At 44.0% G+C, this 14,786-nt stretch overlaps 1 protein-coding gene across 3 annotated transcripts in view; it reads right to left on the reverse strand.

The window, feature by feature from the left end:
- The window catches only part of LOC147750815 (uncharacterized), a 702,597-nt gene that overhangs the window by 116,078 nt on the left and 571,733 nt on the right, over nucleotides 1-14,786 (reverse strand). For all 3 annotated transcript variants that reach the window (XM_086937011.1, XM_086937002.1, XM_086937022.1), the window contains one exon: nucleotides 5,117-5,401. In XM_086937011.1, coding sequence (XP_086793137.1) covers nucleotides 5,117-5,401 — 285 coding nt within the window. The remainder of the gene's footprint in view (nucleotides 1-5,116; nucleotides 5,402-14,786) is intronic.

A 14,786-nucleotide genomic window follows, 5' to 3' on the forward strand; every position in this document is an offset into this window, starting at 1 on the left:
TACGTGGGCCCCACCCTCCAGATCTTATCTGGCACTACGCAACGTCTCAGTACCTTGGTTTTGCCGCAGCGCAACAGACTGTGCTCCGCACCAACGTCCTCGCCGCCCTTATGTGGAGTTATTTTGTGTTAGCGGTAATATGGTGGTCGACGCGGCCTGTGTAAGATGGCGCCTGCCAGTCTGGCCCGTTTGCAGTGATGCGTGCCTCTAGTTGACCGGGCACTGGGCTCACCGTCGGATCTCGCAGGTGGAATCCGCTGCAGTCAGGCCTCCGGACCCGTGTACGAGTCAGACGTGTTCGCTCCAGGTCCCCTCTGTCGCGGCACTGTCCCGGTGCTCCAGGCGCCGCGTCTGGGTAACTCCAGGGTTCTGCCTCCGTCGGCCCAGGGGACGCCTCTGCTCCGCCTTTACTGCTAGAGCTCGGCTAGCGACGGCATTGCCTGAGTTCCCCCCGAATTGTACGGCTGTTACCAAGCGCCGCTCCGCATAGCTGTGTCTTGTATGTTTCTATTTAGCAGTTCTCTCCGCTGTCGGCTCGCCGTCCTACTTTAGACCGCGGCTTCCGACCGGGACCCAGGCCCCGTAGACGACAGTCGCCGAGCCCGCTCCCAGGTGGTTGTTGAGGCCAGCAGTCGGTTGTCGAGTGATCACCTTATTCTCAGTGTTGTACAGGGATTAAATGGGCGATCGGAGAGCATAGAAAAACAGGATATTTAGCTTATATTACGGGCAGTGGACAGAGCTACTCTAAAGCACGTCCGCCATGCTCGGCTCGTGGCCACGCCCCCCCCCCCCGTATATCCTCCTCATATGGCCCTCAAGTGTGCTGACTTCTGGTCGCCTGCCACACTCTTTATTGATACAAGCGCTAAACATTGCTCACTACCACAACCCTCTCAACAGGAAGTTCCTAAACCACCCTAGACTCCCTAATAGTTCCATAAGTTTCTACTTTGTACCTAGCGGACATATATATTTCATTTATTCTGCACTTTTTCTGTATCACCATACTATTAGTCTAATTCCTTTATTTTGTATGTATTGAGTTTGGAAGGCAAAGATGCACAATGTATACTGCATATTGTGTTTAGTCACTTTAAATTCTTTTCAATAAAGCTATCTGAACGTAAAAAAAATATCAATTTTGCTACTAAAATACTAAAATATATAATGAGAAATGTTGGATAATTTCCATTGTGATGCTTAAATTAAACAATTGTTCAATGCAAATTATGAATGACTTGGGGAAGGATCCGATTCCTCATCAATATATGTGAGTTACTTTATTTTTCAGACCTGGGTTATCAATTGATGAATATTAACTTGTGATTAACAAAATTCAAGCTTTTTAGTTATAAGTATTGGCAATCTGACTACCTTGATGTTCGAAAAAACTCTTGACTGGAGTTCTTGTTGAATATGGAAAGGTTTTTAGAACTTGTGCTTTCTCATAATAATTCATGGCAATTTTTTGTTTCTTTGGGGCAAACATCCTGATAACACTCCATTCCAGAAAATAATGCTACCATTTGAAGTAGGTCCCTGTGTCATTGAAAATTTGACTTTAACAATGCAGATTCTCATCTGGAGACTGAAATAGTTGAAATGGTGTTGGAATTCTTAGCTGAGTAAAGTGTTGCCTTGTGTGTAACTTGGAGTGAAGCAAACCAAGGTAAATTTCATGTGATACTACAAAGTCCGGCTACTTTATCCTTTCATATCTCTTCAGTCCACTTCGCTCCTGCCCAGGGCCGTCTCCTCTACTTCATTTTTCCTCATTAATTTCCTGACCAGCAGGGTGTTAAACTTAAGTTCGGAAACTTGAATACCAATTGATGTACTAGATTAATAGAATCAAAACCTCATTTTGTTTGTGGCATGATATCAGAAAAAAGTGTTTAGGTGTTAAATCCTCAGTAAAAGAAATTCGTAAAAAAAGGTATATTTCACAAAAAAAATACTTAACTAAGGAAGCCAAGAATGAGGAGACAAAGAACATTGTTTTCGAAATTTTACACAGACAGGATCCTCTACTTCAAAGTCAGTCAGCTGGTAAAATACCATGGGGAATCTACCAGGAAATTATTGTACAAATATGATTAAGGGGCATTTAAAATGTATTGAAAAATAAATAGTGTTGAATTCGTTATTTACCAGGTCACCAATGAGAAAAAGGTGTGTGTGAGGAAAGCCGGGGAACAGAAGTTGGACTTACTGCTGTACCACCATGGGGGGAGTCACCGAGGAGGGATGAGTATCCACACCAAGACGGACTACAACTTCCATGCCCCTCTCATGTTTATTCAAAGAGACGGAGAGAAGCCGACGTCGAAGATAACCCGGAAGCAACCCCGAGTGATTCCGGAAACAATCACGATGGCCCAATGAAAGACGGCCGATATCTAGGGGATGAGTCAGTGATCTGTGGCACGAAAAGACCAGGAAGGGAGACGAACAAGCGAAGGAGTGTAGAAGACGCAGGACCCAAGAAAGAAGACACAGGACCCGAGAAGGAAGACGCGGGACCCGAGGTGCAGGACGCGGGACCATCAGGAGACACAGAGGAGCCAGAGGAGAGCTGGTGCGAAGACTGGTGGTGCCCGGAGGATGCTGGGGAGCGGCCGCAACTCTGGAGAGTTGCGGCAGAGCCGGTGAGTAGTAGCGGCTCGAGGGAACTGGGAGCGGGGTTGTGGGGAAAGGGAGAGGGTACCGGGGCGGGGTTCGAGTAGAGGGAAGAGTTTCTCGTAACCTCGCACTTACTTGCAAGAATATAGTGGCAATTTGTTGTAGGGATCAGAGCATAACAGTACTGTGCCACGATACCCATACCACTTCAGTGGCATTTCCTCAAGCACCGCCCAATACTCCTTAAGCACTTAATACAATCCCTTCCCTCACTAAACCTAAAACCTATTCCTAAGAGAAAGCTCTTTACACCAAGGGTGTGGTGAAGGTATACCTCACTGAAGCCTTTCCTCAAACTTTTACCTCACAGCTTCCTCTTTTCTTTCCTCCTATGAGCCTCTACGAAGATCCCATTGACAAAGAGGAAGAGAGGCAAGAAACACCCAGCCGGAAATTGTTGTCAAGTACCAGCTCATCACCCGACAGTTCAGAAGAGGAACCAGAGGAAAAACCACCTACTCAACCCCAACCTTCCATTACTGAGAATAAAAATCCTGTTTTTGGAAAACTTATACAGTCTTCTCGCCTGCTTATCAAACCCGCCCTCCCACAGTGCGGCTAAAGGAAAAATCGATGGAGAAAAAACACAGTAGAGGTTTTAGCCCAAAACCAGGGTGGAATCTCCAAGTGCTTGAGAAGGAGGTGGAGGTGTCAGACAGAAAATACATGATCTCCACTACTTATTCTTACTGCCCATTCTACGTTGGCTTTAGAGTCAATCGGTCAACTTGAGAAGCTCAAAGAAATTATCTTACTACAGTCTAATTTTGAATTAGTCAGGGTGCCTACCATAAGGGAGACTCAATGAAGTGCTTCCTTGAGTTAGCAGAGGTGAAATAACGATGGTTGTAAATGGGTGGTTGCATAAATTGCATACAAAATATGAAGTAAAAGAATACATTAAAGAGGCCATTAATTTGCTCTTAACGGTGATTAGTCCAAATGGCAACGGAGCACAGGAAACAAGTGAGTAACTACTTCAAAATCGTAGGGCTGAAGAAATTAATGTGTGCCAGACATTAGGATAGAGATTCTGGACTGAAAATATCTTTGTGCCACCACCAGGCATTTTTTGGAATGTGGAAGCCTTCGATCCTTGATCACTGTCCATTTGTAGACCCCAGTCTCGGGTGTTATTACTTAAATATCATGGGGTAATGCAAGTGACACTGCACAGTCTTTTACCTGCTGATGGCATCAACTACCTTTAAACCTACTAAATGGCAACAAAGTTTTGTTTTTTAAAATCTCTGCTAACTCTTGCCTTGTAAAAGTACCAGTTTTCTTTTTTTGCAAGCAGCCAGATTGAGGTTGCGGGTGCTAATGCTGCCCTTGAGATCTATGACTCAATTTATCCATTGTGTGACTTGAAAGGACTGCTCTTACCTATATCTTACCTCACGTGGCCTTTTGGCAGGTCCTTGAGCCCTGCAACAGTTCTCCTGTCCAGCTTGCCATGAGTCCGTCACCCTCAGCTGCCTTTCTACCTGCTGCCAACTCTTTGTGCCTTTTCTGCTTGTTTTTCTGTCCTCCATATAGCATTTTCCGCTAGTTTTTCTGCCCTCTGCTTTGCCTTTTCTGCTTGTTTTTCTGCCCTCTGTATGGCCTTTTCTGCTCATTTTTCTTCCCTCCGTTTACCCTCTTCTACTCCATTTTCTGCCCTCTGTTTTGATTTTTGTGCTCACTCGTTTTTCTGCCCACTGTTTAGCCTTTTCTGCTTGTTTCTTCCATCTTCCAGTTGTTTACTCAAGACCTGGCTTTTCGATGGAGACCTTGCAACCCAGCGCCCAGATATCCCCAAGGGTGACAGTGCCATGCTCCACAAAGGCGGACTGATTGGACTGATGATTATTAACCGCGGCGCCCTGGTGCAGCGGTTAATCGCAGTGGGCAGGGCTGCGTCAGCCAACGGATGTTGGCCGACGCTAGCTGCGGAGGGGCTAAGGAGAATGTAAAATATAAAGGTGAGAACTGTAGATAGAAATTACTCATAGAATATTGCCTTAAACACACCTCTTACATTGGCAGTGCCCTATAGTGTTATTTGTCTTTGTATAAATGTTATTGTCTAAACCAAAAGGTATCCAGTGTTAGTCTATGATGTCTAATACCATGCCAAAATTTCAGGCTAACCACATAAAATAAACCTGCGTACAAGTGGCATACCATTACAGGGACCTTGAGTCTATTGTGGTCATTTTAAAAATGAACATGTATGTAGCTCTCTGGGATATTCGTAGTCTACACTTTTAACTATGAAACAGATGATTAAATTAGCAGGGTCAGAAAGAAAGAAATTGCACACAAAGATTTACTTTCATGGAACTGATTCTTGCCTTATGCACCGAGACATTAAAACATGATTTGGCCTCACCCAAAGACCGTACTAAACCACTGTTTGCAGGACAATGACAATAGCATTGGGACATACCTGTTTTGCAGAAAATAATATTTTAGTCCTTTTTCAGGATCGGGGGTCATCGTTGCCCAGCAAGATACCACTTTCAAGTGAAAGGTTTTGTTTAAATTGACGTCTATTATTGTTGCTCTCACTTCAATATGGAGGGTCTCTGACAGCGCAAATGTGACACTTTGATTCACGGCTGATTGTGGTGAGAAGGAATCGTCCCTGTAGAGAGTGATCATGTAAAGAAGTAACAACTTGCTGAGTCGCAAGACCTTGAAACCACTCTGCGTCTTTTCCGTCACCAGTGTCCTAGAGAGAACAAACCAGGGACATCAACCAAACAGACTCTGTGTGCACTTGAAACAGCTGTAGCACACAGGTAAGTGGATACAATCAATGTGACAATTGCTTTCCCCAATCACCCCTTGTTCTTCAAACTAATACACGCCCCCTCCCCCTTTTTTTAAAGTTCAACTGTTGGTAGTTTGATTTTAGAAACCTCCACAACTTGGCAAGAAGTTATTTTGTGGTCTCGATGGCTGGAGTTATGTTTTCATAACTACAGCCGTTAACACGTAGTATTCAAGAGCTTTAAGAATACAACATTTTCTAGCTATCGCAAACAAGTATTTTAGATTCTATCAAGGACACGGAGGCGAGGATTATGCTTTCTCATTTCTTTACTGCAAAACACAGCAGCCAATGAAAGTAAAACTACATTAGAAGAGAACAACAATACCCAAGAGGCTTTGAACCACGCCTCTTATCTTACAGCCAATCACAGCAGTAACAAGCATACAAAGTGGAGAGACACTAATCTGGCCTCCTCTTTCTTAGCGTGAATCAGTCCAATAAGAACAAACACAGTCTTTAACTCTCAACGGAGAGATGAACAGTTACTGTAGGAATTCTCAACGGAGAATAATCCAAAACAAACGAAGGCATCCGGTTCTGTCCGGAAGGTACGATTGCTCCATCCGGAGTAGGTACTCAACTCTTGTTAGAATCATTTCCTTGAGAAAGGGAGCCCACAACGTCATTTCTCATCGGGTGGGCAAAAAGTTATCACAATATAACATATAACAACTTCACAGTTGCATAAAAACTGTCCCAACGGGTGGGATAATCCTCTCCTCCGTGTCCTTAATAGAATCTAACATTTGTGCCGCGATAGCTAGAAAATGTTGTATTCTATGCCAGGACCAGAGGCTTCTGATTATGCTGGTTCAAAGCTCATCAATCACAGCATCAGAAACATGAGGAATAGGCTTATAATAAAACACGTTAACACCTTAGCTGCTTCACAAATATCCCTCCCCAGTGCTGCGCTGTCCATTGGAACTAGTGCTGAATGGACGTCCAATGGTCGTGCGCAGCACTGGGGAGGTAGCGCTCGTGACGACCGTTGGCCGTCAGCAGCGCTTAAGAGGTTAAACATTGAATCAGAAGACCAATCAGCTGCTTTAAGGATGTCCTCCAAACGGGACCCTAACAAATAGGCCTTAGAGGCCATAGCTCCTCTAGCTGAATGAGCACCATAAACAGAAATGTCAATGCCAGCTTCTGACATAAGCAATCGAACCCACCTAGCTAAAGTAGCAGCAGCAACTGGCTTGAATGGTTTTTGAACAGAAATTAATAACTGACCCAGCGGATCAGTTCTGTGTGCAATAGTACGTTCTTCATAGCATTTCAAACACTGCAACACGCATAATTTCCTATTATGTGGAAAAGCAGGATACTCCACTGAACGAGACATGGTCTTAGTCCTTCTTGTGATTATAAAAGAGACACCCTGTGGAGAAAACATCCTATCAGCCAAGTCTAAGGTTTTAACATCTGATACGCTTCGACAAGATATAAGGCATAACAACATTGTAAGCTTGGCAGAAAGCTGTTTCAGGGACAGATCAGCATTATCTGGCCAGGATTCCAAAAGAGAGAGAACTTTAGAAACACCCATAAAGTGGAATACCTGGGCCGAGGGGGGTTAGCCACACGGACACCCTTAAGTAACTTACAAACCAGGGTATGCATCCCCACAGGCTTCCGGGGAAGTTCAATCATTCGAACTATGGCGATTGGAGGCTTCACCCCTCGCTGTTTGCTCAGATCATGGTTATGCGAGGCCCATGTCAGATAGACCTGTTTGCTTCTCGCCTCAATGCCCAGCTTCCACTGTTTTTCAGTTGGAGACTGGACCCGATGGCGAATATGATCATGTCCCGCAGAAATAGCAGACCTGAAATTATTAACCGACCTGTAAACAAGGCCTGATTCTGCACATTCTAAATGGGAATTCAAAATCTCAGTTACATTTGATCCCACAGGATCCACCTGTTTCTGAAGGCACCAACCCACCCATCTCGTCCATGAAGCAGAATATTGTTTCCGGGTGGAAGGAGCCAACCCATGCTGCATAAAGCTGGCAGCCGCCTGTGAAAGTCCTGCCATGCTCTCATGTCTCCTGAGAGCGTCCACACCATCAGGGTTAACTGATTCTGCAGGACCAACGGGTGACACGACCCCACTGGTTCCTGGAGAAGCGTTGGGAATGTTTGGAGCCGGAAGGGAATATCCACAAATAACTCCAACAGTGTGGGAAACCACTACTGAGTCGACCAAAACAGGGTCACCAACACTAGTGAAGCCCTTTAACGATGGACAAAGGCCGCCACCCTCGGGTATCAGTGCAAACGCGGAAATGCATAATTCCTCTGTTGCCCCCAATGATGAAGGAAAGCATCCATTCCCATCGCCATCGGGTCCAGTCTCCAACTGAAAAACAGTGGAAGCTGGGCATTGAGGCGAGAAGCAAACAGGTCTATCTGACATGGGCCTCGCATAACCATGATCTGAGCAAACAGCGAGGGGTGAAGCCTCCAATCGCCGTAGTTCGAATGATTGAACTTCCCCGGAAGATACTCTGCCACTACAGAGATCTTGCGATCCAGGCAAACATGCCAAAACTCCTTCACAATGTGCACCAGCGTGCGGGATTTCGTCCCCCCTAGTCGATTGATGTATCTCACCGCTGAGACATTATCCATCCGAAGCAGGATGCAACAATTGCTTTTCAGTGGTGAGATAGACCTTATGGCAAAGGACCCATGTGTGATGGCGTTTCTATTCGGAGCACTTTGCACTTTTTACTGTTCTGCAAACTGTACTCGAATTTACGTACTGCATTCTTGAAACCAATGTTCATAAAATATGGTGTACGTACAGTTAATCAGGCAATAATTTTAATTTTTAATCTGCAATCGGCCGATATCTGTTTTTTATATAGCAACGTTTTTAAATTATTGTGTTAATGCCAGGAAAAGTATGTGTTTTTAATTAATCATGTCTGCAATATTTTTTGTAAACCTTTTTAGATATCGATGTATTTGCTATTACTATGTCTTTTATCTTTGTGCTTTTATGGTCATTTTATATGTGCCGAATAAAGCTTCATGAATTGAAGTGTCACCTTCTACACAGGGAGAATGAGTGTCACATTCTAAACAATCAGGGATGACGAAGGCTCAATCTCCTTTGATTCTGAGAGAATCACTGAATCTCCCCAGGACCAAAAAATAAAAGCGAACTTGTGTAATGTAACTAGTGCTCACTAAATAAAAATGATAAAAGAGAAAAAATAGTGCCTGAATCCCAGTGCGAGCAGCAGACTGACACTAATTAAGAAAATCAAACTCTACTTGGTCCTTGCGCCACTGAAAAAAAGACAGTGATATCTCACACGTGCTGCCAAATTAGGAGGAAGCAAAAAAATAAAAAAGTGGTAAAAATGCCCCCAGATGGTAAGTAATGGGCGGGTGAAAACCCGCTTTTTAATTTTTTTTTCTTTTTTAGATACAATAATTTGGCTAGTCAACCAAGTAAAAAGCGGTACTTCTAAAATGTGCAGTGCAAACTAGCTAAAATCTAAAATATCTGAATGTCTAAGGCAAAATGTCTAAAATAAAAACCTAAGTATTTTCAGACCGTTTATAATGTTTTAAGAAACAGCACAGATTCATGGCATGACATTTCATAGAAAGATGTTCTTAAAATGTTACTTACAGAGCAAACCAATCAAACAATTAATTTCTAAAACACATACTTGCACATTATTTACATAGGGCAGAAATATGAATGAGAAATGCAACTTAATACAATGGACTTTCTTAACAATGAACATAGCAATGGAGGTTTACAACATTAACCTTGAAACTGTCTCAAGTACATATCCTCAGCTATGGAAAATGATACTATGTAAATACAGAGGCACTTTGGCTGCAGCTGATTTTCGATGATTTTCTGTAAACCTCATGAAATGAAATGCACAACATTGAAACAATCACTTTCAGAAATGTGGTCTGGGTATGCTAAATGAATCAAACCTATATTAAGTGCTATCTTTCTAATGGAAAAATATTTTCCACAACACTATGAGAAAGCCAGTATGCAGTGTTGTCAAAATGTCATCTAGGAATAGGCTGGCAAAAATATAAGACCAGGAAGAGATGGAGACAGTAGATTATGGCTCTTTGCAGTTGGCTCACACTCAGAGGGTCACGAACAGACATTTCCAGGTCAGGCCAGTGGAGGGAGCACAGCACCTCCTGGTCATTCGGAAATGGCTAGCTATTGCCTGGCAACTTTCCGCTTGTTGTAATACTTCAGTTTTTGCTTAGCTCATCAGCGTATTGAGTTACCTCCACTTTTGTTATGTTATTCCCTTTCCCAGTTTCCATTCCCTTGCTGCTTTTACCTCCCTTCCTGGTAGATTCTTGCTCCATGATCCTTGGTTATTTTGGTCTCATTGCTACATTGTCTGATGGTCCTCTGGGTGTTTCCGGGCCTCTGGGTTTTTTTCTGGTTCCTACGTGGCTTGTTATCAATATCTCCTTTGAAGTGCCTGGGGTGTTCCATTGGCACCCCTACCTGTGTATTCCCACATGTGTGATTCCCTTCTATATATTAATTTGAGCCACTTGCTCCTCCAGGGCCTTCAGCCTGACTCTGAGATTTCCTATTACAATGCCATTCATTCCAGGTGTACAGAGGGACTCTCCTGTGATGAACATCTCAATGGTGTGGTGTGTTTCTCCCTCGACTTCCCTTACCCCTTTTTCTTGTCCTGGACTGATCTGTTTTTTTTTTTTTCAAAAACAATTGTTTTCATTGGAAACATAAAAGCAGTTGAAAGGCAACACTGAGCAGAGTATAACAGAGAAGTAAAGAAAAATAGATAATTTTATCCAATTCTGAGCCCATCATTGCAGGATGACTTAAAATGAAAAAAAACATTTCTAAGAGAAATACAGATACTGCATAATCTGGTACTCTCTACCTTCCCACCAAAAGTCCTTGCGCCACTGAAAAAAAGACAGTGATATCTCACACATGCTGCCAAATTAGGAGGAAGCAAAAAAATAAAAAAGTGGTAAAAATGCCCCCAGATGGTAAGTAATGGGCGGGTGAAAACCCGCTTTTTAATTTTTTTTTCTTTTTTAGATACAATAATTTGGCTAGTCAACCAAGTAAAAAGCGGTACTTCTAAAATGTGCAGTGCAAACTAGCTAAAATCTAAAATATCTGAATGTCTAAGGCAAAATGTCTAAAATAAAAACCTAAGTATTTTCAGACCGTTTATAATGTTTTAAGAAACAGCACAGATTCATGGCATGACATTTCATAGAAAGATGGTCTTAAAATGTTACTTACAGAGCAAACCAATCAAACAATTAATTTCTAAAACACATACTTGCACATTATTTACATAGGGCAGAAATATGAATGAGAAATGCAACTTAATACAATGGACTTTCTTAACAATGAACATAGCAATGGAGGTTTACAACATTAACCTTGAAACTGTCTCAAGTACATATCCTCAGCTATGGAAAATGATACTATGTAAATACAGAGGCACTTTGGCTGCAGCTGATTTTCGATGATTTTCTGTAAACCTCATGAAATGAAATGCACAACATTGAAACAATCACTTTCAGAAATGTGGTCTGGGTATGCTAAATGAATCAAACCTATATTAAGTGCTATCTTTCTAATGGAAAAATATTTTCCACAACACTATGAGAAAGCCAGTATGCAGTGTTGTCAAAATGTCATCTAGGAATAGGCTGGCAAAAATATAAGACCAGGAAGAGATGGAGACAGTAGATTATGGCTCTTTGCAGTTGGCTCACACTCAGAGGGTCACGAACAGACATTTCCAGGTCAGGCCAGTGGAGGGAGCACAGCACCTCCTGGTCATTCGGAAATGGCTAGCTAGTGCCTGGCAACTTTCCGCTTGTTGTAATACTTCAGTTTTTGCTTAGCTCATCAGCGTATTGAGTTACCTCCACTTTTGTTATGTTATTCCCTTTCCCAGTTTCCATTCCCTTGCTGCTTTTACCTCCCTTCCTGGTAGATTCTTGCTCCATGATCCTTGGTTATTTTGGTCTCATTGCTACATTGTCTGATGGTCCTCTGGGTGTTTCCGGGCCTCTGGGTTTTTTTCTGGTTCCTACGTGGCTTGTTATCAATATCTCCTTTGAAGTGCCTGGGGTGTTCCATTGGCACCCCTACCTGTGTATTCCCACATGTGTGATTCCCTTCTATATATTAATTTGAGCCACTTGCTCCTCCAGGGCCTTCAGCCTGACTCTGAGATTTCCTATTACAATGCCATTCATTCCAGGTGTACAGAGGGACTCTCCTGTGATGAACATCTCAATGGTGTGGTGTGTTTCTCCCTCGACTTCCCTTACCCCTTTTTCTTGTCCTGGACTGATCTGTTTTTTTTTTTTTCAAAAACAATTGTTTTCATTGGAAACATAAAAGCAGTTGAAAGGCAACACTGAGCAGAGTATAACAGAGAAGTAAAGAAAAATAGATAATTTTATCCAATTCTGAGCCCATCATTGCAGGATGACTTAAAATGAAAAAAAACATTTCTAAGAGAAATACAGATACTGCATAATCTGGTACTCTCTACCTTCCCACCAAAAGTCCCCTCAACCGCACTTAACAGCAACATCAGTCTTTTTGAAGCCAACCGATAAGGTACATAGAAATGCACAAGTCTTTTTCTCTCTCTCTTACCTGGCTAGATGGAGGAAAGTTGTGAACCAAATTAGACTCCAGTCCTACTCCTGCAGCGAGTTACTTGCCAAATGTACATTAGTCACAATCTCTTTTAACAGGCACACCTAATGCAGGGCTTGTAGGAAGTCCAGATCCGAGCTAATGTCTACCCTCTGTTGCTACAGATCCATTCTATCCCAGTACTGTGAGGTGACGGTGGCCTGTTAGTCGGTGAATCAGCTAGTAGTTTAATCATCTCAACCCAGATCAGATCATGAGGTTCTCAATTAGTTATCATTTCATTAACAACACCTCTGCTGTTGCCAACTGTACCATGTCCTTAACCAGTGGCGGCTGGTGACATTTGAAAGTGGTGAGACGTATATACTGCACTGTGGAGAACTAGCGTAGCGAGCCAGCCCGAACCAACTACAAGAGGTGGGGGGGGTCTTTCCCTAGAATTGTTTTTAAAAAGAGTGAGCAAATGGTGCATTTTCGAGCACATTTGAGAAAGTGGTGGCTTGCCGAACACATCTCTGGGAGTAGCCAGACAAGTCTCTTTGCACTTGCACAGATACATCACTCTCCCTGCATTCACATAGACCCATTACTCACCCTTCCCTGACATATCACTAAGCTTGCATTCACCCATCCACATCACTCACCCTGCACTCACACAGGCACACTGCTCAACCTGTACTCACACAGACATCACTCACCCTTCGCTGCACTGCACTCAAAGATGCACACTGTTTTGCTCTCCCAACATTCACAAAAGTAGACTGCTCACCCTGCACTCAGAAGGGCACACCACTTGAGTGTATTCACACCACTCAACCCTCACTCATGAGGGCATACAGCTCATCCAGTGTACTCATACAGCCACACAACTCACTCTGCACTCACATAGACTCACCATTCACTGTTGAATGCAAACGATACACACCCAATAACAGAGACCGGTCTCACCTCCCTCACCCCCCACCCCGCCTGTCCTGCCAGATATGTTTCACTTCTAAATTCACGGTTGTGGGGTTGTCCAGGGGGGATTGGGGGGAGGCGGGAGTGAGTATTCACAGGCGCCACCTGCTCACCTGCGCTGTCGGAGTCCTCCTGTGCAAGGTCTGCGAGTTCCTGCACACAGAGTATTCCGGAGAATTGTCAGGGTTCTGGTGCCTGTACACTGAAGTGTCATGTACACTGTCTGAGTGACCTCTCGCTCTCATCGAGTTTTCACACCACTGACTGGAGATTCCTGTGTACTGAGTATTAGAGCACCACCGTGACTATTTCAGCGTTCACGTGCACTGATTGGATGCTCGTTTGTGCTGTCGAATTGCACCGATGAACTCGCTCAGTGTTCACTGCCGGAGTGCTCCTCAACAATGTGGATAAGCTGTTCCGTGAGTCTGTGACTGTTTGAGGGTTGCTGTGCACTAAGGCTTATTTACATATATTATGACAATCGCCAAAGTAAGAGATGTGAGATTATTTTGTCTGTTGACAAGCCCCTTGCACCGGCGTCACTTATAAAATGGGAATCATTGTAAATAGGCTCCCCGCGGGAGGGGTTTAATTAAAAATATAAAATTAAACTTACTCAGCTTCTGGGTGGGGATGGGTCCGATTCTGACTCCTGCTGTCCGTACCAATTCCGCCAGCTCTCCTCGTCATTTGGAAAGGCAGCCTCCCTCCCCGACGCCAAACACTGTCAGCGTTTGGCTAGGCCCAGGGGAGAGCGCCCCAGCCGCGCTATTTTCTCCTGTATAGAGGAAAAGGGAGAGTGGGTGGTTGTGCTCGAGGGCAGGGGGGGCGAGGGGGGGTGGCTTGCCCACTGTTGTGGGTACTGACTGTTTGGTGGGCTCCAGGGGACGACCAAACAGTCAGTTTCCACAACAGTGGGCAAGCCACTCCCCCCCCCCGCTCTCGAGCACAACTGCCCACCCTCCCGCCCCCAATCAGGCACTTCTGCTTTCTCGCAGTGCGAGAAGCAGAAACATTAAATGGTAGCGAGAAAGCAGTGGGGCGACGCCCACAGGCCCCCATGGAGGTGCCGCTGCTGTCGACCCCTGGAAACCACGTTTTTTAGTCAGTGCATGACTATCCTCCTCTTCGCGAGGACCATCACTCCCAGCTGAGGTTTCCTGATCATCCTACCTTTCTTACCTATGGGAAGAAGTACTAGCAAGCAGTCCCTAATTGTGAACTGCACCGTTTGCCTCGTATAATGTTAGAGATTGGACACTACATGAATCAAGAAACTTTGTGCTTCATGGCAGTTTCAGGTAAGCTGTATGAAATCGGCATCCTCCTCTTGACAGTCTGGACACCAGGAGGAACGCTCAGGATAAATCTTACATAACTTAGCAAAGGTCAGGTAAGTCAGGTGAACATAATTGTATGGGAAACATTTGAAGAGTGCATTACTGGACACCAGTTTTACCTATAAACATTTTTGTTCTATTCCACCTTTGTGATTTGATCCGGCACCAGTTCGTGCAATCTGTCTTGTGTTATTCATTTAGTTAGTGGCCTTCTGCATGAAGGGCTCTGTACAGAATGTACAGTTTTCTGCAGATCGACAATGCATAACGTTCCAGGATTCAGGTGGGCGAGGGGG

Source organism: Lissotriton vulgaris, chromosome 1_1 (genome assembly GCF_964263255.1).
Source record: "Lissotriton vulgaris chromosome 1_1, aLisVul1.2, whole genome shotgun sequence".
NCBI classification, from domain to species: domain Eukaryota; kingdom Metazoa; phylum Chordata; class Amphibia; order Caudata; family Salamandridae; genus Lissotriton; species Lissotriton vulgaris.